General features: G+C 33.8%; 3 protein-coding genes and 2 pseudogenes across 3 annotated transcripts; 3 read left to right on the top strand and 2 right to left on the bottom strand.

Annotated features, from left to right (window-relative positions):
* Positions 1–1493: 1493 nt before the first annotated feature.
* Positions 1494–7779, top strand: LOC120253258 (rsm22-cox11 tandem protein 2, mitochondrial-like). The gene is given in 13 exon segments (XM_039261588.1): positions 1494–1641; positions 1718–1986; positions 2080–2124; positions 2126–2154; positions 2254–2348; positions 2639–2736; positions 3722–3805; positions 4517–4597; positions 4687–4791; positions 4912–5007; positions 6063–6142; positions 6711–6799; positions 7241–7779. Coding segments are annotated over 13 exon segments (1545 nt in total). The 5' UTR covers positions 1494–1523; the 3' UTR covers positions 7597–7779.
* A 5183-nt stretch (positions 7780–12962) lies between these two features.
* LOC120253264 lies at positions 12963–17021 on the top strand (annotated as a pseudogene).
* Positions 17022–20116: 3095 nt separating this feature from the next.
* LOC120253261 lies at positions 20117–21743 on the bottom strand (annotated as a pseudogene).
* Positions 21744–22086: 343 nt separating this feature from the next.
* On the top strand, positions 22087–23217 carry LOC120253260 (pentatricopeptide repeat-containing protein At3g61360-like). Its single transcript, XM_039261590.1, has 2 exons — positions 22087–22322; positions 22437–23217. Exons 1-2 carry the CDS (start codon positions 22087–22089, stop codon positions 23182–23184), a joined length of 984 nt encoding a protein of 327 aa, XP_039117524.1. The 3' UTR covers positions 23185–23217.
* LOC120253257 (nifU-like protein 3, chloroplastic) lies at positions 23182–24435 on the bottom strand. Its single transcript, XM_039261586.1, has 4 exons — positions 24079–24435; positions 23917–24001; positions 23529–23818; positions 23182–23459 (listed from the first exon to the last, which is right to left on the bottom strand). Exons 1-4 carry the CDS (start codon positions 24196–24198, stop codon positions 23268–23270), a joined length of 687 nt encoding a protein of 228 aa, XP_039117520.1. The 5' UTR covers positions 24199–24435; the 3' UTR covers positions 23182–23267.
* Between the last annotated feature and the right edge of the window lie 2709 nt (positions 24436–27144).

The following is a 27144-nucleotide window of genomic DNA, read 5'->3' as shown; positions in this document are numbered from 1 at the left end:
TTGAAAGGTTGACAAAGTATTATTATACATCAAATTAAAAAAAAATTAAAAAATTTAAAATGTGTAATCTATTCTTAACATTTAAGATAACTCTTCTCCTCAAAATAAGAAATGTACATAAGTTTTTTAAGGGTATATATATTGGAAAATATCAACTTGATGACCACTAAATTTTTTTGTAAGTTTATATACATAAGCCTTTTAGTTATTCAACATTTAATAATATAATTTATTGATATAGTCATGCAAATTAAAGACTACATATGCAAAAAAAAATAAAATAAATAAAATAAAGGACATACATAATAAACTTTAGAGGATATATATATAAAGTGTATCTTGAATTATATTGCTTTTTTTATTCATCTTAAATGGAACATAACAAAAGATGTAAAACTATAAAGTTAAAACTTTAGACTAATTATATATATATATATATAGTGATAGGTAGTCAAATGCAAGGCAGTAAAAGGGGAAGCCATTCAAATGTGGGGACCTTTTCCCTTGGTTTTAGGTTAAGTTAAATGAGTGTCTCCCTTTTGTTGTCTCATGTACAACCATGTTTGCCACCACAAATAGTCAATTAGTTAAATTAAACTTGTGATTATGATAATAATATTTCATTAATTTAATTAGCAAGGTTTTCATTAGTGGCACTTGACAACCAAATCTCTTTGTTTACTTGTATATTAAACATAGATTAGGGTTTGCCTCTAAGAGAACAAGATATGAGTGAATCATGGGAGCTGTTTATTTGACTGTCTCTTTGTCACTATGCTCTTAATTAGACTCATTCCTTTTTCTTCTTATAATAATAATAATGTTATTAATAATACTCAAATCTTAGTTGTTATCTTTGATAAAAATGCTTAGCATTAGAATGAGATGATGAAATTTTTAATTTTTAAATGCAAAAGTTGTTTTATTTTATTAGCACCTTCAAAAATTCTTATTTGTTTATTTATTTTGACAAAATCATGTCAGGAGGAAAGGTTTGAATTTATTTATATTTTTTTATAAGAGCACGAACACTCTATGTCGGAAAGCTTCGGTGCTAATAAACATTGACAAAATTCTTAAATTTTATTAGAGTCATTAGATATTATAAATAAAAAAATTTAATTATGATATTTATATAAAAAGCTAAAAAAATCTCTCACATAAAATTTAAAAATTTAATTATAAGTTAATTATGTCCTTGGTAATACTAATAATACATGATTTTTCTAGTGCATCTTCTATAATAAATCCCATAATTCATTGCCTATAAATAATATTAATTTTATTTATTAATTTCAAAATAATTCAAACCATAAATAATTACATGATATTACATAAAAAAAGGAAATTAAAAAAAGTAAATGGGGAATTATTGGGCTCAATTATTATATGGGCTCAGGCCTAACAACTACAAAGGCCCAAATCAAGGCCCATAATGTTCATCACCTCCGCCCTAAAACCCTAGAAACCCTTTTGAGTTTTTTCTTCTTTCGATCTCGATCTCGAGCTCGAGCTCGGCTCCAATGGCGATGACAACGAAGCTATTCAACCCGGAGACTCTCCGTGCCGCGGCGAAGCAATCCGAGGGCATCCATCTCGTCCCTCTCTCTCTTCGCCGCGCTATCAAAAAATTCCTCAGAGGTCGTTCGCTTTCTCCCAATCACCTCATTCTCTTCGTTCTTTGTTGGCCTGATTGTTTGTCTTGAATGGGTTTCAGAGAGGGAGTTGGCGCATATGAATCGAAAGGTGCTGCTTCTCTCCCAGTCTTTCAACCTCATCAAGGAGACAAACCTCCAGCTCGCGGCCTCTGCCTCTCGGGAACTCGTTGATGACCCAATGAAGTCTCTTGATGATCGTTCTGGACGTTGGAAGATCAAGTCATCTTATGGTGACATTGGTTTCAAGTATCAGGAGGATGAGACTGTTGCTTATGTGGCCTCTCGCATGCCCGCAGTTTACTCCGCTTGCCATCGGGTTCTCAAAGAGGTCCAAAAATTGCTCCTTTTGTTTTGATATAAGGATTAGGTATTCCATTTGTTGAAAAAGAACGGTTTTTTTATGATTGTTTTTGTGATACAGGTGCGGCAAAGGCTGCCGGGTTTCTCGCCGACTAGTGTCTTGGATTTTTGGAGCTGGACCAGGTTCTGCCCTTTGGTAATCATATTAAAAAAATTTTATGGATTTTTTGTTGATTGTGATCTTGTTATTTGGTCCTATTGTTTTATTTGATTCTTGATGCTCTTGATTGTTCAGGGCAATGCGAGAAGTTTGGCCAAGGTCTTTGGAGAGGGTTAACTTGGTAGAGCCGTCTAAATCTATGCAAAGAGCAGCACAAAGTCTTTTAGGAGGTAATCAAGTCTGAGACAACATCTCATATTTTAGTTTTTCATACTTGTACTAGTTGTGCTTGTTACTTTCTTTGAAACGGTTGTTCTAGTATCTTTTAGCATAACACATGCATGGATAGTTTGGAATTTATTTTAGCCTCATGGAAAGTATATACTTTGTTTACTTGAATGTTTAGTCTGGTATTAGTAATCGGTCAGGAATTGTGTCTTCTGCTTTAGGTGTAAGATTTTAAAGCATTTGATTGAGATGGTAGTAGTTGACTCACATGATATTGTTGCTTTTGGTGTAGATTTGAAAAACTTGCCACTTATCCATAGCTATGATAGTATTCAGGCGTTGAACCGTAAACTTGAGAAGCGTGACAGAGCACATGACCTTGTAATCTCTGTGAGTGCTCTTCATGATTGGGATTCTCTTTTCATCAGTGATCTTTCCTTCTTTTCTAAGTTTTCTTCTATTTGTAAAGTCTTTATTTCTCTTTGATTGCTTCCTGAAGCATATGATTTGTGATATTCTGAAAATATGAAACTGGCTAAACCAGCCATCTTTTTACCATGCACTGCAGAATACTTCATATTTGTCCTTTAAATTGAATGGTTTTACTGTATAAATTGCATGATTATAAGCCTTTTTATAGCTTGGAAGATTTTCATGGTGTTTAATTGAAATTTTGTGATCATAGTTTCTAGGGCATGGAGTCAACTCCATCCAAGGGCATAGTCATCTTGTGAATATGTGATACTTTTTTGTTTCTTTATTATAATATTTCATGGTTAGGAATAACAACCATGTTTTTCCATAAAGCTCTTTATCAGACCTCTTATTAATTAACAAAAGTATATTCACTGTTTTTCACACACCAAAGTTGCTGTCTACCATATTCCTCTTTATCCCATAGAATTCTGATTACATCTGCTCTCATATGGCATGGCTGGAATATCTTGGTGCACCAAACAGATGTTAGTCACGATGGTTATTCTAATATGAATGTTAGTTTGCTCACATTTATCAGAGTGGCACAAACCTCACTTGTTTTGGCACTTGCCCATGGTTTTTCTGGCCTTTTTTTATTATGATTATTATGATATTTGGATTCTGTTTTGGTAATCAGAAGGAATTGCAGTGTATTTGTCTCATGATATGAACTGAAACATATGTTTGGGATCTTATACATTATGGTTTATCTTTTTTTTAAACCTAGTGACTAGTATAGGTTTATCTTTTTTACTAACTAAAATATTTATTAATTATGCTCTTCTGTACAATTCTGTCAATATGAGAAACTCATGCTTGTGAATGCTTTAGCTAGTTTTATACGCTTGGGTGGATACCATCTAATCTTAATGCTGTTATTTATGATTTCAATATGAAGTCTTATGCGCTTGGGGAGATACCATCCTTGAGAGATCGGATTACTATAGTACGCCAACTTTGGGATCTCACACAAGATGTCCTGGTATGATTATTTCTAACCTGGTTTACATATCATTTCTAATGCTGTCAACATGCCATCAGGTTGAATTACGATATTTCATGTTTTGCGTAGTTGTCTACATAGTTACCATATTTTCCAAATGTCAGCTTTGTTACTCTGATTGGACAAATTCATGCTTCTGCATAGGAATTGTAAAGCCTGATGATTTTTTGGTTTAACTGCTTATGTTCCTCAGGTAGACCATTTGGATGCAGGTTTGGTTAAACTCTGCATATTCTCATTAGTGAGTTAGGTATCTATGCTTATAATTAGCTGCTCCTTCAGCTCTTTCTCAAAAAAAAAGAGCATTTGGAAACAATTTTTTCTTTGTCTGTTAATATATTACATTAGTACAAAAGTTCACAGATCATGGTGGCTACACAATTAAATCATTTGCCTTACCTTTTGATAAAGCTCTTTACGGTGCTTTAGAGATAGATCTTTGACATATTGAAATCAAAATTCATCAAAATTCTGGATGATCAGCCTTGTGAAAATACTTGCCATCCAAATCGGTGGAAAGGTTTCTGCTTGATAATCTTGTAATTGTTGTAATGTCATCCCATTAGAAGTTACTTATATTTGGCCAAATTAATACTGCTCTTTTTTTTATTATTTTTTTTATATAATAATGTATATCTCATTTCTTGGGCTCTTACTGTCAATTATTTTGAAGCATGAAATTTTGTGTAGGTACTTTTGGAGCCAGGGACTCCTCATGGGTCAAAAATAATACGTCAAATGCGTTCATATATCCTATGGATGGCCAAGAGGGTGAGTTGATTGTTTTGTTAAAATAGTTCATCTGTGCGGTTTAGTCACTGTACATCAATATGTTGATTGTTATCTATTTGTCCTTAAAGAAAAGCCGAAAGAGTAAAATTACACAAAGTGAAGTTCCCTGTAGTGGAAAAAGTATTTCCTCTGAGGTAGCTAACTTGGAGAATGATGCATTTGTTGTTGCACCGGTAAGTTCGAATGAATAATTGCGGACTTTATTTTAATTTTTAGAGGCTCATTCATGTTTCACCCAGCCCTTTTTCTTTTTGGAATAATTTTGTTTTATAAAAGAAAAAAAATCACTGCAGTGTCCTCATGATGGACGGTGCCCATTGGAGAACACTAGTAAATACTGTCATTTTGTTCAGCGTCTGGAGAGGACTTCATCACAACGTGCATATAAGGTTTCTTTTCTTAATTCCATCTTCTTTTAAAAAATTCATCCTCATCAATTGGTTACTTTGATTCTAATTGTTACCTTAAAGTCAATAAATGAATCTTCAGTTAATTATCAGCAAGTGATAGAACTTATTATACCTTCAAAGATTGAGACTTTTCCATACATTATCGATGTGGCTGGATTTTATTCATGCTTCAAACTCACAACATAACCTTGTGCAATGGCTTTTGGCTATCTTATTCACCCTCAATGTACCTTGGTTTGGTCAATCTTTGCTGGCCAGTTGCTTAACTTCTATATGTGGGAAAGGCCATGTACCTGGCTGTAACCCTTTTGCATTGGCTCATACCTTTGTATAGTTCAGGCCCACCCTACCTTGCTGGAGTTCTTTGTACTGGATTGCCATGTGACGCATGCTTGTAGTGTAATAAACAAGAACCACGACAATTGAACCTTTAAACAATAACATTTGAGTGCCACCTGAGAAAGCTAATTACTTTCTCAAATTGAGAAAGGTTGATGATTTGGTTTCTTCTGGCATTACAAAATCTGAAGACCACTCATATAGGTGCTTTTATCATGGAAAAGGTCCTTTAAGAATTGGCTCCACCAGTTCTCTTCATACTAGATTCCTGTAATTTAAAGGATCGGATACCTAATTCACACATGCTGTACTCCCTCTCCACCAACTTTTTTGAGGGCATCTTTCTCAGGCCTTGCCATCTTTTCAAGTTGCTACAGGAAACAGTTAGCAACACTTGGCTCCTGGATAGTTATATGTGCTTTTCTACACTGTTGCATATGGTCCACTGTCTTAACTTTCAAATGTTTCTGTTCATCCCTTTTGTCGTCTTTCTTTGAACTTGTAAATGTCCATTGTGCTCAATGTGGGGCTTTTTATTTCAATGTTTGGCCAGATCTATATCTTGGTTGAGGCTTTTTACATTTACGGTATTGCACAAAAAATGATGTTAGTCAAAAAAATATCTTTATTAGCTACCTATACATGTCTGCCAGTGCTTTAATTTTCTCTCTCATCTCATTTGTTTTTTCTTTCAGCGGTCCAAGGGTGAACCATTACGAGGCTTTGAGGATGAGAAATTCTGCTTTGTCGCTTTAAGACGTGGAAAGCGGCCACAGTAAGAAAATAATGCTACTTTGAATTAAGGCTTTTAGATAGATATTGGGCATAAAACTTACTTTGATATCCAGTTAGTTATATGTTAAATTTGAGAGCTAATTACTTGGTTGTCATAATCTATATATTGCTCAACTTTTTTTAGCCTTTCTTTCCATCATTGTAGATTATGGATATTAGTTTTTTATGCCACAAGTACCAGACGGTTTTATCCAAAATCTGTCTTCTTCCTTAAGAAGTCGATATTTGTGTGCTCATTATTAGAGTCCACTTTAATAGGTTTGCAAGTCTTGCCTATAACAATCATTTCCCTCATTGATTATTGGTTATGATTAAAAGCTTGAAGTTGGCTTTTTATTGTTATGGGACCTCCTTTTTTCTTTTGGATTCATGCTTATCACAATCAAGCAGGTTGATGAACAGTTTGCCCTTCAGAATGACAAGGGGCCAATGAAACAGGCTGTTGTTGATATATTCGGAATCTAATTAACTATATCCAATTTATTTCTTCGATGAGCCTTTTTATTTATATTATACATGCTTGATTAATTGATCCTACCTTTAAACAGGGAAGCTTGGCCGCTTGATGGTATGGAATTTGAAACATTGAAAGAACAACATGCTAAGAGAAACCCCGAAGATCTTATTATCGATTATGGTAAGAAACGATTGTCCATTTGTTTCATGTTAAACCATCACTTGTGTCAGTTCTTGCCTGTTATTTTTCGTTCACTTGTATTGTATTATCAATAGATTTACTATTGATAGCTGTCTGCTTTACTTAAACTAGATACGAAAATTCACGTGTGGCCCCTTTGAATGTAATTTGACTGGAAAATGCATAATGAGTCACAAATCACTTACTCAAAAGTCGACTCTTTAGGTTCTGATTTTAGTTGAGAAAACTTTAATAAAAGGGCTCGAACTTTATCCTTTTTGATAGGTTCACACTAACATGGTCACAACATCAAGTAAAGAATGGTCAACTTGTGACTATGTACAATGAGTGTTATTCAAACATATTTATCGTCACTTATACCGCATGATATGACCGAACACTAAATCCGGTGGCTGATTCGAATCTTGTGATTGTTTGCAGACGACCAATTTGAAACAGAAGACGATAACATAATCTCATTCGAAGAGGATCCGGTCTTATATCCTTCCGATGTTGCAGAAACCAGCTTGTTTCACCAGGAAGACAATAACAATGACGATGAAAACATTGAAGAAGGATCAGAAGATCAACCTCATGCTGGCCTTGGCGGTGGCTGGGGTCGGATTCTCTACATGCCTCATCGTCGAGGCAGGCAAGTATCAATGGACATTTGCCGGGCCACCAAAAGAGACGCTTCGGAGGGCGCCTTACAGCGTCTGGTTGTCACACAGAGCAAGAACCCGGCCCTGCATTTCCAGGCTCGTCGATCAATCTGGGGTGACTTATGGCCGTTTTGAGCATATATATATATCGGTTGCATTTTCGTGGAGAAATCGATATTTTTTTCATTGTTATTAACCTTCATATGATTATTTCAGGCTTGAATTTAATTAAAATGAATGTATAATTAAAAATCAAGGATTTTTATTTAGTTGTTCAATCAATGAAAAGGAAAGAAGGTGAAGATGAAGCAAGTGGAATGAATGATTGTGATTACTATCTCAGTGTTATATATTGGAATATGATAGAGATTGGTATCTTTCACATTCTAAATTAAGATTATGATTATTATTATATATTCAAATAAAAAAATACAAGATTTTATTTTAAATAACTAATAATATGAAAGTGAGTGGGAAAATGACATGCATTATCTAATTATTTATCATTTAAACATTGTTAGAAATTTAAATTTTCTTTTCAGTAATCTCTAAGTGGAGGAACATGAGGAATTAAGATTTTAAGCTGATTTCCAAAAATGATCCACAAGAGAAGGACATTGTGTACCATAAAGTCTTGAAAAAGCCTTTGAAATGAAATCAGATAAACTCATAAAAGTTTATGTTTCATTCATTGTGATCTTTTGGCTCTTTTGGGTCCACATTCATTCATTATAAGAGATAATACACACACAAATATATATAATTTATCATCTTTGGTAGTTTTAAAAAGATATTATATTATATATATATATAGAGTGAGGATTAAATTATATATTTAATTAAAAAAAGGAATATTTATCTACAAAAGAAAAGATGATCTTAAATAAATAATGCTATGAAAGAAAAAAAGAAGAGGACAACTTAAGTATAGTTCTAACGGTGTAGTTCGTGTAGTTCCCAATAAATTTGTGATACTTATTATTATTTTTTTTAAAAACTATAATTTAATTTGTTTCCCATAATATTTTTATTATTTCCATTAAATAAGTCATTTTTGACCTATGAAAAAGGTAATATTGTAATTTTGTAAATGGAGTGATTAGACATGTTGTGATAAAAACTAAAAAAAAAAAAATTGAAATATTTTTAGAAAAAGTGATGACTAGTGTAATGTCCCTTTCTTAAAGAGTGTGGCAACTGAACACCCTTCAATTATTAAATCATATTCTAAATCCATTTGATGTATGCTCAAGTAAATCAATTATTTACACAGTGTTTATACTTTTCAAAGTTTTTGGCATATATTCTTATCAATAAACTCAATTATTTGATAGAAATTAAAAAAAAAAATACAAAATACAGTCAATCATTTATTCCACTCATCATATATTAAAATTAATTCTTGGTATCTTTTCATACTCACATAACATCAACATCACAATCCTAAAAATTACTATTCATCTCTTTGTATATATATATAATATACAATTGTTTATGATATAAGAGTCAAAAGATAATGGCTTGACCATATGATTTCAAAATTTTCCCACAATATTATTATTATTATTATTATTTGGATAGATTTATTAATATTTTTCTTTATAATTTTTCATTAGCGTTGCCGTTTATATTGTTTTTTGTAACTGTATTTTTTTTGTTTATTATATTTGTGATATATATATATATATTATTAAAAAGAATCTTTTTATAGTATAACATTAATGTGAAAATTGCCTTACAAATGTAGTAGTTGAATAAATAAAGTTTTCAAATGGCGGAAAGAGAAATGAAGATGCATGAATTGAAAAAGCCAAAAGAAATTTCCATTTCACTATTTTTTTGATGTATACTTTTGACAAATACATCCAAAGTTTAATCACTGTCGGCAATAGTCTCAATCAACCTATATATATATATATATATATATGTACATTAATGCACTCGTATCTCTCTATCAACATTAATTTTAGTACACATTTTAATTAATTAATTAATTAATTTATTTATTTATTAATATAATTTTGATGGAGTGCATTCAAGTGGGGGTTGGAGACAAGATGGCACTATGTGATCAATTTTTCATTCATTGATCTTGGTCCCCACTTTTGTGCATATGGATAGTTATTGAGCTCTTTTTTTTTCTTTCTTTTTTTCTTTTTAATAAAAATTTATTTGATTTGCTTGTCTAATTTATTTATTTTCATTAAATAAATAAATATGTTTTGAGAGTGATATGATGAATATATGATCGGTTTTTATGAATAGATTAAGTATGAAGTTGGTTTATTTTATATTTTTGGCATCATCTATTATTCATCTTAGTGTTATATGATTATTCTTTCTTATTAATATTATGCTACTAAACTAATCTAAGAATTATTTTATCATTAATAATTTATTATAAATAATAATTCCTTTACGTTCTATTATTTCATAATAGTCCAAAATATTATTATAAGTCACAAGAAAAGGAATCAAGACTTATAACATGAACATATTAATCTTTTTTTTTTTAATAACACAAGTAAAGCATGCATGCATTAATTAGAAAAGTAAACTCAAAAAGAAAAAAATATCAAAGTCTCTACCTACATTCTTTTATTGAATTTAATTATGAAAAAAATAAAATTAAAGTGGTGTCAAATACATCACCAAAACAATTTGACAAATTGAGTTCATGGATTGAATTAATAAAATTACAAGTCCAAACCAATAACTTGGAAACACTTCAACTAATCTCAATTAAGTTCTTAATTATATTATCTTGGTTAGGTGAATTAATTGAATAATATCTTATTTCAACTTTTCCTTTTCTTTTCTTTGTAGATGATGATGAATGAGATGTTACTAATTAAGAATAAATTTCATTAATTAAACTCATCAATTAATCACGTTTTTAGCTTTATTATTATATTATTTTGAGGAATAGTTATTAAGTGAGTTTTATTTTGGGAAAAAGATGAGAAAGAATAAAGTTAAATTCTATTCTTATCAAATATTTTTAGGTGAGTACTAAAGAATATCATTTCATTCTCATGTCTTATTATTGCATGTGAATGACTAAAAACTTATTAGAATGCTATATTAGTTATTCTTTGGAATGGAATACTATTATTTTTCTTTGGGTGTTATTTTTCTTAGAATCTTATACTTTTGGTTGTTATTCTTGCTATTAAAGAATTAATTATTTCCTGTCAAGTTTATAATACAATGTCATTTATAAGGTTATATATGTATATAAATATATTTATATTAAAAAACATACATATAACTTAGACATACTCCATGATTATATTCGTTTACTTATTATTATTTTTTAAATTATAACAATATTATTAAACGTATATATATATATATATATATATTAGGAAAATATATTGAGATGAAAGTGATAGGGAGATAAGAAGCATATGATAGAAATGTTTAAAGAAAAGTAAAGATAGAGATGAAAATGAAAGAGAGTTCTTATCTAATGAAAAATATTTATATATATATTATATGTTTAAAAATGCAAAGAGAGGTCAACATCATTTAACAATCAAACGGACTTCAATGTCATTGCCAACCCTATTATTATTATTATTATTATTATTATTATTTCACAAATACGACAGTGGTTGTCAAGTGTGTACATTTAATGCACCTTACGGATGATGCAGAGTTCGAGTTGCAAGCTCAAACCTATAATCAGGGACGTCCGTAAGATTTGAATTTAAGACATTTTTGAATGTCCCCACACCAATACTTATTACAATGGGGTCAATGTTATGAGTTATGATATCAAAAACATATTATTATTAGTCAATACTATCGGATAATAATAATAATAATAATAATAATAATAATAATAATAATAATAATAATAATACATCACCAAGTTACAATACTAGCCCTTGGGTAATTAACTTCTAAAAAACGATTCAATCAGTGAGAGAAAAAGGAAAAAGAAATAATGAAAACCATGATCATTATTGAGACTATAACTCTTGTCAAAATTAAATAAAAAAGAGTTTGTTTTTAATTTATTTTATTATTTAATTTGAAAGTAGGTCACCCATGGTTCACAATTTTTAACCATGTGTTATTGTAGTTGTATGTTGCATGTTTACCAATCAAGTTCACTAATTGTCAACTCTTGTCCTCAATCTTCAAAAATTAACCACTATGAAAAGATTGCTTATATATATATATATATACATATAAATTAATTAGTATTCTTAAATAAATTTAGATTAAATAAATATCACATAAAAATATATAAATTTTATAAATATTTATTTTAATGATAATATTGGTATTTTAAAACACCATATATATGCACCCTTTTCTTATTTTTTTAATATATTTGTACTATATATTATAACTCTATAACTCCATAAGTCCATATTTAATATTTGGAGTTATCACATAAAAATATATAATGTTTATGCAACATTTTTTTTTAAAAAAAATTCATCATAAAGTTTAGAGAAAAATACAAGACACTCTCAAACAAAAAATAAAATTTACATTTGTTACACTTTAGAGTATATTTTCACCCATATATATATATATAAATTATAAATATCTAAATAATAAAATTTGCATATCCAAAACACTAGTACCACTTTTTGCTTTATATATTATATTATTATTATTATTTAAGAGGATTTTGATGGATACAAGGGTAGATTAATATCAAGGTGGAAAACCACAAGTTTTCTTTTTAAAGATTCAATGTTCACTTCTCCTTTTTGGCATCTCTTCAGTGAAAAGAATACCTCCCAATTGTGTTCTAAATTAATAAATAAACTATAAATAAAAAATTAAATTTAAAGAATCTCATGCACCACCACTTCCCATATTTCTCACACCATTAGCCCTTTTATTATATATTATATATATATATATAAATATATACCTAAGAGTAACATAATAAATGAGGGGTTGTTATTTATAAAATTCATATAATTCCATATAAAATATTTCATTACGTCTATTCTTTTGGCCACTTGTTTTGCACGAATCTCAAAGCCCACATTGATTATATATAGAATTTATATTTATTTCTTCCGTGGATATTCACATACGATTATCAGCTGTTAGATCACGATCTATGTCGAACATTAATGAATAATATTATTATTTATTATACTGTTTTTAAATAGTAATTACTGTATATATTATTGTAGTAATTATTATTTATCAATCGTTGGATTGAGATCCAATAGTTGATAATGAAAATTCATAGATTTTTTTTTTTAATTTATGGACACCCATAAAAAATTAGTTCCAATATGTATGTATATACCCTATATATATATATATATTGTGAAGCGACAGAGAGAGATGCCTACTAAGCCATTGATTCCTTTCTTGTTATAAATATTATATAATAATAATATATATACATATAAAATATAAATTTAAACTTAAATAATATTATAAAATTAATAAATGAAATAAACAAATAATATATATATATATACATATATCTGTTTGTGTTGTTGGTTTTGGGATTATATGCTCTTCTTTTGATGAGGAGTTGCGAAGAGGAGAGAGCAAAAGGGTTTGGTTTTGGAAGCGAGTGAGAGAGAGAGAGAGAGGGAGAGGGTAATGCGACAGGGGAGGAGCTGAAATCTTTGCCCATGGATGCTCCATTCTCGGGTTGGCGTTATCTTTTCTTTCTTTTTGATGTTATTTGTTTGATTTTTTGATGAAAAGTTTGGGTTTTGATCCGTGAGGAATCTCGATCTGGTTTTCTGATTGGTTTTTTTATGGGAAAAATAGATATGGGGTTTGAAATTGGAATCTTCTTGAGGTTTTTGATGATTTTGATTTGTGTTTTTCGTGGATTTGTTTTGTGATAGATTGAGGGTTGTAGGTTTTGGTGCAATTTAGGGTTTTATTTGTTTTATTTATTTATTTTTGGTTGAAAGTTTAGGTTTTTGATCTGTTTGCTTGTGCTTCTTCTTGGACGAACTAAGGTTCCTTTTTCTTCTTAAATTTTTGAGAGCTTTGATTCCTTTTCTTGTAGATAATCTTATGGGAGAATTTTATTTAATTTTAAATTTTTTTTTGAATTTTAAGGGAGATTAAAATATTGAAACTTTGATCAGGGATAAGATTTTAATGTTTGTTTTGGATTATCTTTAGAAAAATGCATGTTGTTCCTCTTGTTGAAATTAGAAAAGTCAACTGGTTGGCTTCTCTTTCTTTCTGTCATGCTTTCTTTTGTTTAGTTGGTTCATTATTTATGATGTTCAATCTGTCTTAAATTAAGTACAACACTATTTATCTTGTGAAATGTATTTGCATGCAAAGTCCATAACCAGTCCACAAAGTTGAAATTTTGTTACCATAACTTGAATTTTTCAACACAAACAGGCTACTGTATCATCTATGTTTTTTTTATTTTTTTATTTTTTAATATGAACTCATGGATTGTGTAGCAAAATATATTGCATTTTGACTATTGATTTGTGCTGTTGTATCACTCTTTTTTGTATTATTTGGTAGCACCATCATGCTCATCACACCACCTTTATGAGATTACATATATTTATATATATATATATATATATATAGGTATACTTGGTGATCTTTTTGTGGATTAGACTTTAGACAATAGAATATTTTCCCATTGACTCTTTGTTGTTGAAAGTGAATTAATGTTGGTCCTTCACTTCCATTTTGGTTATTGATTTTGTTACCTATATGTTAAATTCTACTGATCCCTTGACTAGGATTTGTATTGGACCCTCTCAAATGTCGGAAGATGAGTATTGAGGAGAAGAGAGATTTGATTCGTGAACTTGCAAACTGGCCGGAGAGTGCACCTGAAAAGCTACAGAAATGGAGTAGGCGGGACCTGTTAGAGATCCTATGCGTGGAGATGGGAAAAGAGAGAAAGTACACTGGCTTAACAAAGCAGAAATTGATTGAACATATCTTTAAACTTGTGTCTCCAAAGAATCCTGGGGAGCATGTAGAACATTTGGATTCGGCTTCTCAACATCCCTTGCATAATCCACAAACTCCGGCCAAAAGACAACGGAAGACAGATAACCCATCACGTCTTCCTGTCGGGGAAAACAATTTGCAAGTGAAAAATGAAAGTGTAGCTCCATCTGTGATTCATTATTGCACAAATCTCGCTTGCAGGGCTACAATAAACGCCGGAGATTTTTTTTGCAAACGATGTTCATGCTGTATTTGTCACAAGTATGATGACAACAAGGATCCTAGCCTGTGGTTGTTTTGCAGCTCCGAGTCCCATTCTCAAGCTCAATCTTGTGGCATGTCCTGCCATCTTGAATGCGCTTTTAAGCATGAAAAGGCTGGTATTGTGGCAAGTGAAAAATGTGCAAAACTGGATGGGAGCTATTATTGCACAAACTGTGGGAAAGTGAATGATTTGCTAGGGTAATCTCTTGTGTTTCTTATTATTTATTCATCATTACGCATACTAAGCCATTTTACTGCAGTATAAGTTTCAACTTTTTAATGGAATCGGGAGATCATGCCTACTATGCTTTAACTGTATGCTTAATACTCATGCAAGTGAGCAGATAATGTGATGAATCAGCAACTTGCTATCGAAAGGATTATATTTGTTGTTGTTATTTACAGAATTTTGTTATAATTTCAGTCTCAGCATCTATCTACTTAATGAGGGAAATCATGGTTGCCAAAAGAAAAGTTGCTTGTCCTCTAACCGGATTATTTATAGCTTCTGATATTGTTTATTTTGTTTTCCTGTAGATGCTGGAGGAAGCAACTTATGATTGCGAAGGATGCCAGAAGAGTTGATGCATTGTGTTTCCGAGTATCTTTAAGTCATAAACTTCTCAGTTCAAGTGAAAAATATCAAAGCTTGCATGCAATTGTGGATGATGTCTTGAAGAAGTTAGAAGCTGAAGTTGGGCCTCTAAATGGCATCCCAAACATGGCTCGTGGCATCGTCAATAGACTTTCCGTAGGTGCTGAAGTACAAAAACTGTGTGCCAATGCAATAACAGATCTTGACTCTATGCTTTCTGCCAATTCACCCACTGGTCCTCTTATGCAGAGTAATACTTTCTTTCTTCTCTTTTTCCAAATGAACACTAACCAAGCCGTCTAACTTTTGCGTGCAACTTGTTCTTGAATGCGTACAATTATGCAGAACCAGGACCAATGTCCTCCAACTTGATTAAATTCGAAGACATATTGTCGTCATCTGTGACTGTGGTTTTAGGTTCAGAAGATGGTCCTGCTCCTGCTATGTCTCAAGAGCTAGTTGGTTATTCCTTATGGTACAGAGAGGCTCAAACAGACGACTACCCTTTGGGACCAGCATATACCATACATGAACCAAAAAGAAGATTCTTAGTTACTGGTCTCGCTCCAGCCACAGAATATGTGTTTAAAGTGTCTGCTTTCGGTAACTCAGGTGAGTTGGCTAAGTGGGAAATGAACTTGAATACTGTTGATGTTGTAAAAGATGTTGAGATGGATTCGGTAGACGAAGGAGCTTCACTGCAACAACTTGAAACTCAAAAAGAGAACAGCAGTGGCCTCTCTCATCCCTCTTCAGAAGGAGATGAGTCGAATAATTCCACCGTATACAGAGACTTGAACAAGTCACCGGCTAGTTGTTTTGGTTACAGTGATAAACCCGAGGTTCTCGACTTAGAAAAATTGCCTGAGGAAACACCTAAGAACTTCGATGTGTTAGAGCCATTGGAGCGGGAGGAAACACCTCGGCGTTCAGTTTCAGCATTGGATGAGGAGCCTAATTCGGCCAATTCCACCGAGCAGAACATTGTATCAGATGTCCCCAAGTCTGACAATGAATCAAATGCACCTACCAGAGATGAAATGACTATTGTTCCATACACACACAGAGTCATCGCTGCCGCTCACGCCCTGTAGGATGGAAAATGCCAAGGAAGCTTCTGGGAGGAGTGGCCGAGCGAAACCATGCAACAGCATGCTCGAGAACGGAGAGAAGAAAACTGAAAAGAGAACCGCATGTGGGGAGTTCATCAAAGAAAAGAGTCGGGGAAAAATGCAGGGCACTTTTGTCCCAAAGAAGGTTCACTTGAACGGGAGTCACGAGTATTGTGTGAAGGTGATCAGATGGCTCGAATGCGAAGGGCACATCGAAAACTAATTTCAGGGTGAAATTTCTAACTTGGTTCAGTTTGCGAGCAACCCTGCAAGAAAGGAAAATCGTAAGCGTGTATATTGATACTCTGATCGATGATCCCGGAAGCCTTGCCGGGCAGCTTGTGGACTCTTTCTCGGAAGTTCTTTGTAGCAAGGGACGGCCTCCGTTGCCCACCGGTTTCTGCATGCAACTTTGGCATTGAGAGTTGCAAAGCTATTCTTTTCATCCATCAAATTGGTAATTTATGGGGGGAAATTCTTTGCAAATTGATGCTTTTTATTCTTCATTTAGACATTTCATTCATGATCAGTGATTTCCAAGTTGAAATTTATCTAGCATCTTTAATGTTCTCCAAAACCTTTTAATCTTATTATATAGCAGCTTCCATTCATAGAACAATTTGCTCTCTTTTCAATGCTTTTTCATCAGTAATTTTATATGAACCTATTTATCATGCTTTCTTTGTTTTTGCTCTTTTATTTGTTGCTGTCATTCTGTTATTCTTTCTTTAATGAATAAGGCCAGAATGAACAACATTATAACAAGAACACATCCTTGTTGGCCATTGCTGGTATTATTTTGGATTCCACTTTCCACATGAGAATATATGTATATATATATATATATAAATAATTGTAAATAAATAAATAAATAAAGGAGAAAATGGTGATATGTTGATATGATGCATTGAATAGTGCATTGGTGTGAAGTTTCATACATCACTGTCACAGATGCATCATGAGAGACTAGTGAGAGGAGCTATATAAATAATAATACCATTACAAAGTAGGTAGGTTTGCAGAATAGAAAACTAAAAAGTTTGTGTTGATATCTTCCTCGGCAACTGCAACAAAAACAGACGATGTTAAGACAGTGATGGACATGAATATGGAAAGAAATAAAAGCTGTATCTGGATGGATGCTTCCTTCTTGGTTAGTCAAATCAGTTCCAATTTTTTTTTTTTTTTAACTCAATATATATTTGTTATGATATTTGAAGGAGAGTCTATGACATTTTATTTTTCTAATTAATGACATATGGTTGTTAATATTAATTTATTAAAAAAAAATTGATTTTATTAAGGAAGGTTGGTGAGATAACTCATTATCTATACCAAATAATTTAAAAGATATATAAACAAAACCCCCTTTTACGGTTACTTAAAAAAAGATCATGATATATTTAAAAGTTGACTATGTCAGAAGACAGAATTTAAAAAAAATTTGGTGATGAAATTTACCATAAAAATAGGCCTCATTAATAAAAGATGCAATCCATTGACTAACCAAAAATCCAATGTCAAATCTAAAGAAACAACAACTTGTTATTATCTTATTATTTATTAGCTTCAATATGCTGTTCTATTTTCAATTTGAATTCAAATATATCCCATCCTATTCAACTCTCAATCAATTCTTTTACATTCATGGCCTATAGATCCTGTGAGATAGAAAATACAAGCTAGAGATCAATTAAATAAGGTTTCTAAGTCCGAAACTCACCATGAAAACCCAACTGAACTTCATTATGACCCTTGAAGTTGAGCACTGACCTGATATCAGTTTAATCACAATTGAGTAATATGGAACTAAAATTCATATTCACATGAAGCACCAATAAACCATTTAAGTTTGATCAGTTGACAATTGCTACTCACTAGAAATCTATGTATTAAACCGCTTTTGAATATCAAGAATAACTAGATAATAGTCTGAGCAAATGCTTTTCTCATTAACCATGTCATAGAGTAGCAGGCCTTAATGGGCAGACCCGGTTCACTAACTCCAATTCCTTTATATAAAAACACAAGACACATTGGCATAAACATTTGGCTTTCGGTGTAACTCCCTAAAGTTACTGTTAGGGTAAAAAGAATAAAAAGGAGACAGATTTCAGAGTTTTTATACCTGAAGGGTCTTTTGAGAATTTCTGTAACACAAAAAAACTGGAACAGCAAATAGAAGAGTTAGCACTATGACATCGAAATCAGTGTATGAGCTATTGCTTGGGGCTCACCAAAGGGATCTGAAGAAACAACATGATAACCTCGAATAGTTGGAATACAAGCAGCATTCTGTTCTCCTGGAACGTTGATGGAACATAAAACTCCAAATGAACTGGCATTCTAATGAATGTTCAAACTAGTGATTATCTAAACTCTACTGAAGGTTTAAAATGTTTTACATGATAGAGGAAGGTGGAATGGTGCTTCAGCTTTTCAATCGGATTGAGCAATTCAAGTATGACGATTGATCAGCATATCCTTCACAGCATATCCCAATGTTCTGCGGTAACAGAAAACATTACATGAGAAACCATAATGAAGACCTGGTGGAGAGTGTTGGTTTCAAACGCCAAAAATGGAATAAGCAGCAGATAAAATGCAGCAGTTGGCAAGCAATACTTTTAAGCAGAGCTTAATAATCTTGGAATATGGCCAAGACAAGACAGCAAATAGTAAAACATAAAAGAGCAAATGTAAAATGTACTACCCCGCACTAAAGCAGCTTTTGGATTTCGAGATCATTTTTGCTCAAAACTCCAAGATAGTAGAGATAATCTAATAAAATAGTAAACCAATGGATGATGAATTTTCATGCCAAAAGACACATACTGCAGAAAGCAAAACACACTGATCACTTTCGTATAGTGTGTAACAGACAACAATAGTAGAAGGTAATGCTACTAATAAAGAAAACCTTGTTTCTTGGATCAATCTAGCATTCTAAGATTTTGGTTGTAAGATGTCTATTTAGCGAGAACACTGATTCCTCACTAGGGAAATGGCTGGGAAACCATGACTCTGGAGACATAAATAAACCTTATATCTTTATAAATCTGACTAACTGATGTGGGCATGTGCAATATAGTGCCTATTGAAGCTGAAGACAAGAAAAGTTCAAGGTGTACAAGCATAGACACAAGAAGCGTTGAGGAATTATCACAAAGAATGATAGAAGGACCATAAATTATCATATAGTTAAAGTTTTGCCTGACTTATTGGTCAAATGAAGAGAGGATTATTTAAAATTCTAGAATGTCGGCAGAATAATCTCTTGTAAGAGACAAGCTCAACAAAACCACTCATGCTATCTCTTTTGAAAATAACCAAAATGTGCAGTTTCTACATATAATTTGTAAGTCAGGATCTGATTCATGGAATTTTGTGTTTTTAAGTTTTTAACACTCAATGCACTAGAAGAAGGAGGTTTGGTGATGTTGACAAGGACTCATCCTCACAAATACCTTTTATAATAGCACTTCAAATTGTCGCTTTTCAGAATCATCGAAAGACAGTCACTAAGCCACATTGATTTGTCAAAAACTATTCAACAGGATGAGAGCTAATATGCAAACTCTCATGCTCTATGAGCATCACTTGAACATGTCACCAACCCAAAACCCCTAAACCTAACAATACTAAAACATTAAAGACTATAAATTTCATGGAGTCATACTAAGTCACTCCAATTCTTTCCAATTGCAGCTAACTAAACCATCAGCTAAAAGAGTACTAACAATTACAAGTACTGCAATATAGAACCTTGGAATCATAATCTCAGACAAACAATTAAAGAAAACGCTACTTTTATCAAGAAGAAAAATAGGGCATGAAAAAAACCCTAACCTCCCAACAAAGCCCTAGCTGATTCCGCTCCGGAGGAAGTGGGCGATTGAAGCCTCCCTCGACGATTCATGTACTGCCTTGGCTGCCTCTTCGTCACCACCCTAACCCCACTCAACATCAGCCCCAGGCACAGGCTTCCTTTGTCGAATCAAACCCCATTGGAATCCCCATAATCTTCATCATCTCCACCTCATCCGGGTCAGCATCAGTGGGCAGCCACCGCCGCGGCCTCACCTCCCGCCGCCGCTTCCGCAGCTTTCTGTTCCTTCGCACCTTTACTGTCCTCAGGTTGCGAGCTGGAGCGGTGACGACGCTCACGATCATCATCGAGCGCTTTCATCTCGGCGGCGCTTACGGCGGCGCCGAGGTCCGGCGATGGAGAGATGCGTACCGGAACGGCCTCGTCTCCGGTGGTAGTTGTCAGGCGAGGGACCTCGATCCGGACCTCTTCCGGCGTTTCCGATCCCTGTCCCTGTCCTGATCCTGTTCTCCGTGATCTCGATCTCGATCACGGTCCTCGATGACGAACTCTTTCTCGATCTCGCTCTCGATCACGGAATGATTCTTCGCTCCGGACATTATTGCTTTGGATTAGCTTTTGTAAAGTATTATATCAGGCACTTGTCATTTTATAGTAAGCTGTCATGAATGCTTTTGGCTGTCGTGGTGTTTCACCCAAAAGACTATACAATCAGTTTGGACGTAGATTTTAAAGTTACGAAAAAGTAAATTACTAAAATTAAAAGATTCATGTTTTTATTAAATTACTATTATACATTGTTATTAATAATTATTATTATAATAATTAATTTAATATATTATAATTAAAATAATAATAATAAGTAATAATTATCATTATTATTATTATTATTGTAATCTTCTTAATGTATTAGCGATTGTAATAATAATTATTATTAATTATCATTATTATTATCATTATTATTATAACTTTAATGATATTATTATAATAATAATTATTAATTATCAATACCATCGAATGATGGCTATATAAAGGATTAGAAAATTGCTAGGTTATTGCCGCTATTATTAATAACGTAGATAGATGTGCATTAAAATATAATAATTAATTAATATTATTATTATATTATTATTATAAACTTAAACGTGATTATGAATAAAAATTAGATATGTGTAAGGTCATTGATTTGTCCTACGATCGAAATGAACAGGATAAAAGAACGCCTTGCCTCCTAAACGATCAGATTTTGGCCATGACAAATGCCTTTAATCAAAACTACACACTCTAAAAATTTCGCTAATCTTTCAAAATCCCGCGAATGGTGCAAGGAGTGATCTTGCTTTGATTTCAGATATGACTTGTTCTTCCTTCGCATCGAACAACAACAACAACAACAACAACAACCAAAGAAATTGAGAATTCCTCTCAAACAAAGACCGAAAGATGAAGTGAAGAGAGGTGGAACCCGAGAGCATGGCGTGCAAAGATCAAGTCCTTCAAGTGCTTGAAAGAGCCTACCAACCACACCAATGTCACACATGAGGAAAGTAAAGATCATGAGAAGGCACCAAGAGGAGCATAGCGCTTTATATGTGGAGAGGAAGCGAGGAATCAATCGATGTTGGTATCGTAGAGATGGGGAAGCACGTGATAGTAACTTAGGCCAGAGATGTGTGTCAAAAGTTAATACTTTAATTTAAGAATTTTACAACCCACAAAATAACAGTTGAAGTGCTCGCTTTTCAAAAGTTATCAGCTGAGGGCAATTTTATGAAAAAAAGTCAGATTTCCAATTTTTCACAAATTTTTCCCAAAAAGCCCAATGACAACATTTGCTTAGGCCCTGTGTCATTATAAAAGACTTCCCAGCTGTTCCATCCCAAATGCCCCAAAGTCTCCTCCTTTCTCGCCCCTCCATCCTCTCCCCGTACTCCCTCTCCATCCTCCTCTCCAGCCACGCCAAGTTCCAGCCTTTCAACTCCACCATCCACCTGTTTGATGAATTGCGTCACTCCTATAACAGCGCTGGCCTCGCCTTTGGTGTCGACGAGTTCAACGTTCTACTCCGTGCCTTCTGCGTCCAGCGCCGGATGGGCGAGGCCCGCCTCGTTTTCAACAGGTACCATGCTAGCTTCGCTCCCAACTCGAGCATTCTCAATACTTTGCTTCTTGGTTTCAAAGAGGTTGGGGATCTCACTGCTTTGAATCTCTTCTATAATGAGATGATTGTCAGGGGTTTTGAACCGGATGTTGTTAGTTTTAATATTAGAATTGATGCTTGTTGCAAAAAGGGTCGGTTTTTGGATGCATTGACGGTGTTCGATGAAATGTCGAAGAGGAATTTATCACCAACTTTGCAAACTTTGACAACTTTGGTGTATGGTGCTGGCATTGCTGGGGATTTGCCGAAAGCACAGGAGTTGTTTGATGAAATGTTTGAGAGAGGATTGGATGTGGATAGAGGGGCTTATAATGCTTTGATGAGTTGTCACATGAGGGTTGGAAATTTGAAGGGTGGAATGGCAGTGATGGATGAGATGGTGGAGAAGGGGATTGAGCTTGATGATGTGAGTTATTATACAGTTCTTTCGAGGTTGAAGAAGCTCGAGGATGTTTGTTTGGTTTACGGGAGGATGATCGGTAATCGGTTTGTCCCGAGAATGAGGACAGTGATGTTGTTGATGAAGGTTTTCTGCAATAACAAGAGGTTGGATTTGGGGTTGCAGTTTTGGGATTATATTGTGGAGAAAGGTCTCTGCTTGCATTGTCATGTGCTGGATGTTTTAGTGATTGGTTTGTGTGGCGGAGGGCGGGAGGACGAGGGTTATCGATGTTTTAAGCAAGTTGTTCAGTCAGGAAGACAGCCGTTGGATAGAACATATCGCCTTCTTGAGGGACTTCTTGTTAAAGCCAATGAATTCAAGAAGTTGGAGGAATTGCGAGACATGATGAGTAGATTCATGGATCTTGACACTAAATGAATATAAACAATCTCACTATCTTTGATTCGATGTTTGTGTTCTAGTTCTTGGTCAAAACAAGAAGATCACAAGAGATTATTGAACTACTCTATAAGCTGAACAGCAGCAATCAAAGGTATCTTTTCTCTCAATTTCTGTGTAAGAGCTACACGGACCGTCATCACGCCTGCAGCCGGCCCTGACAATCGAACCTTCACGACATAGTCATTAATCTCCACAAGCTCAAGCACACCCCCACCAGTGCCTGCGAGATATGGCCTTATCTCCGCAAGAATCTGAAGTAGTATCAAATGAGTGTAAATCATCAGAATGTGTATAGTTAAAGATAAGAACAATCTGATCACCTTTTCGACATTGTCCTCATTGAGTTCAAGCCCGGTCTCGGTATCAATAATCTGCTCAATGGCAAATATCTCCGGTATCTTATCCCTCAAGCGGGTTTCGATCCCCATCTTCAAAGTCATGGTTGAACTTGGACAAGAACCACAAGCACCTTGAAGTTTCAATACAACCACAAGGCCATCTATTTCATGGAGAGCTACATTCCCTCCATCTGCCATCAAGCCTGGCCTCACCTCATCCAACACCATCTCTACATTCTCTTCGGTCAGCGGTAGCACTCGCACTCGCCATCCTGCACTTCTTTTAGAGATCATGAATTCAAGCAAGCCAAGATAAGTATAGCATTCCTAAACAGAGTTTACATATACATATACATATACAGATCAATACCATGCCGGATTCTGTTCGGGTGAGATAAAGCTAGCCGGAAGAAACTTGTTGCATTGGAATGGTTTCCATGGAATGACAAGCTAGTCTAGAATGAAACAAAAGCTCATGAACATTTGATTGGAATGCAAGTTAACGAGGAGGAGGAGAAGAAGAAGAAAGTACCTTGTGATGAGGCAAGTGAGAAGTTGATAAGATTTCTGCTGTATGAGAAGAAGGTGAGTTTCTTGTTGCTGCCATTGAAGTTGAGGTGAAACCTTGGAATGGAGATGATAAAAGACCCATAATTCTAATCTTTTCTTCTCTTCAAGAAGAAGAAGAATAAGAAGAAGAAGAAGAAGAAAGAGGAAGAAAGAAACAGTAGTTCATTTGATTCTGTTTTTCAGGTATGTTTGGTTGATTGGCTAAGAGATTGATTCACAGGAATAAGAGGTTGCCACGTTGCATGGAATACAGCCATCCAATTCTTTACTTTATCCCTCAAATTTGTGTATTATTTGTTTCTAAAGATTTGATTTCTGTGTTTTGAATGATATCAAACCATAGAATTTCATATCATCACAAACATTATAAAGTATAAGTGAGTTATATTTTGTGCCAATAGTTGTAACTTATATATATATAGATATATATATATATATTTATTTATATGAAATGTGTATAAGTCACATCACGGCGTGCACAAATATAGAATTAATATCTCAACACATGTGTGTTTATCCTGAATGAGTTGAGATCTGAACTCATTTTTTTAAGTAAAAAACATGAATATTTTACTCACAGGGATATTCACTGGTTATTCATTTTGAAATAATCAATAGTTATTATGTACGAATATCACGGGGAAATCAATGGTTATTCATTTTGAAATACAATGGTTATTATGTACGAATATGATATGAAATTATAATAACTCAGGAATTTTTTTAACACTCTAGTCACTATTGGCCCAGAACCCAATTATCTCTTGGGCCAAGTTGAAGGCGGGCCAATAATGTTGCTATATAATATACTAATATACAGGTTGAGTTTATTTTAAATATGTTTTCATCACAATATTATTGTCATGAATTTTATTTCAAACAAAGAATAGTCTCACAAATTGTTCATGTGTAGGTTTTTTATGATCATAATTTATGTATAATCTTGTCTAATGAATAGTTATTATTTTCCCGTCTTATTATTATTATTATTATTATTATTATTATTATTATTTAATAAAGTGGATAAACCACAGATTTATTAGTAAAAGAGAGAAGGTAACAGTGAACAACAAGTACAAAAAAAAATTAAAGTACCAGACATAAGATAAAATAAAAGATTGTTTTCCTCACCACGAATGAGGAAAACAAATCAGAACTGAAGAAAAAAAAAACAGAAAAGACAAGGAGAGAAACGATAACAAGCCAGGCCGGCGAAGTCAACCATCAAGAGACACAGGCCTGTCCAACAACAACGAGAGCGGATTACTCCTGACTAGAGGTATGCACGGAATCACCAGCGGGATCGGTTGATCTAGAGCTTAGGAAGTTAAGGGATCTTTTAATCCTCTGAACATCATCTGAGGGTTCCTGCTGGTGGGCCTCTGCATCTGCAGAAATCCAAGAAAGAAGCAAATTAGTCGCTTTTGTAGAGAGTAGAAAAAAATGGGAGACCCGAATTTGATTAAAAAAACGGTTGCTATGCGTCCAACCAGATATTCCGAAGATGGTTCTAGACGGAGATCCCAGATAATCCTGGAAGTAGGATTCAAAGAAGGGATCCAGGGTGGTCCGGATATTAGAGACAGAGGAAGGAAGAGTATCAATATCTAATAAACATTTAAAGTAAGACCAGATTCTTTATGAGAAAATACAATTTATGAAAAGGTGGTCCACTGATTCTGAGTTGTTATGACATAGTATACATGTGTTAGTGGCATTTGGATTACAACCTTTTTTAAAAAGATTCTCAAGAATCAGAATTTTATTGTCCCATGCAAGCCAATAGAATAGGGTTATTTTACTAGGTGATTTTATCTTCCAGAATTTGGAGTGAAGTTGACTGCGGATTCCTCCATCAATAAGAAAGTTGTAGTAAGATTTGACAGAGAAGGCTCCATTACTATTCAATGACCAGAGAAAGGAATCCTCTTGATCATTGGAACAATTCGGAATATAATTTTGAATTATGTCAAAATCGTCTGTGGAGGTTGTTGTGAAAGTATTACCACGGGAATTAAGAATATGAAAAAATTGTCTGACTGTAATCCAAGGAAAAGAACAGTCCAAAAAGAGTAAAGGCCAACGATCTTTTGGAGATATACCCTCTAACCATCTATCAAACCAGAAAAGTGTATCGTTACCACTCCCAATTGATTTGATAATACATGATCGAAATGAGGGTAGAATGGCATTAATTCCCGACAAGAAGAAAGACTTATTTCTAGGTGGTTGATGGTATAAAATGCCAGGCGTTTCTCTAATCGCATAGTTGGCATTGATTATCTTGGTCCAACCGGAAACCGGCTTTGTTGTAATTTTCCACCACCACTTACCCAGCAACGCGTTGTTGAAGACCTGTAAATCCAAAATACCCCAACCACCCATGTTACGAGGTCGACAGATTCTTTTCCAAGCAATTAATCTAATTCCCTTAAATCCAAGATCCGGGCCCTTCCAAAGGAAGTCTCTTCTGATTTTATCGATCTCATGAATAACCCAAGCAGGAAGTTTGAATATTGAGATCCAGTACACTGGGAGTGATGAAAGTACATAATTGATAAGGATAAGTCGACCCCCCAGGGAAAGGTAAATTGCTTTCCAGTGTGAAAGTCTATCGCGGACGGTATCAATTAATCTTGTCCAATCCTGTCGCCTAGGGACGTCTACTGAGAGGGAACACCCTGGGTATGTAATGGGTAGACAATCCTTATTGCAATTGAGAATTCTAGTTGAAGATGAGTGAGGTTTGTAACCAAAATTTGTGGAGTAAAGACAGCTCTTTGAAAAATTAATTGAAAGACCAGAACAACCTTCAAAGAGATAAAGTAATAATTTAATGATTTTGAGATCATCATGTCCACCAGCAGAAAAAACAATTAAATCATCTTGTCTTAATCCTCTTTTGCATCGGATATACCCCCGAGGTGTTCCATTAATGAGAATTTGTGTTTTGGCAGTATTGAGAATGGTGTGTATCTAAGAAATCCAACGGTTGCCAAAACCTCTAGCTTCGAGAATTTCAAGGAGA

Source organism: Dioscorea cayenensis, chromosome 28 (assembly GCF_009730915.1).
Source record: "Dioscorea cayenensis subsp. rotundata cultivar TDr96_F1 chromosome 28, TDr96_F1_v2_PseudoChromosome.rev07_lg8_w22 25.fasta, whole genome shotgun sequence".
Taxonomy (NCBI): Eukaryota; Viridiplantae; Streptophyta; class Magnoliopsida; order Dioscoreales; family Dioscoreaceae; genus Dioscorea; species Dioscorea cayenensis.
Note: the sequence above shows the minus strand (reverse complement) of the source record. Positions and strands in the feature narration are given on the sequence as shown.

Bases quoted from the DNA above. Each gene is read 5' to 3' on its own strand.
- LOC120253260 (XM_039261590.1), top strand. From the start codon at position 22,087: ATGCCCCAAAGTCTCCTCCTTTCTCGCCCCTCCATCCTCTCCCCGTAC. The intron at 22,323-22,436 runs GTACCATGCTAG...GATGATTGTCAG, and splicing joins GCCCGCCTCGTTTTCAACAG to GGGTTTTGAACCGGATGTTG.
- LOC120253257 (XM_039261586.1), bottom strand. From the start codon at position 24,198: ATGGGTCTTTTATCATCTCCATTCCAAGGTTTCACCTCAACTTCAATG. The intron at 24,002-24,078 runs GTACTTTCTTCT...GTTTCATTCTAG, and splicing joins CTCACTTGCCTCATCACAAG to ACTAGCTTGTCATTCCATGG. The intron at 23,460-23,528 runs GTGATCAGATTG...ATACTACTTCAG, and splicing joins ATGAGGACAATGTCGAAAAG to ATTCTTGCGGAGATAAGGCC.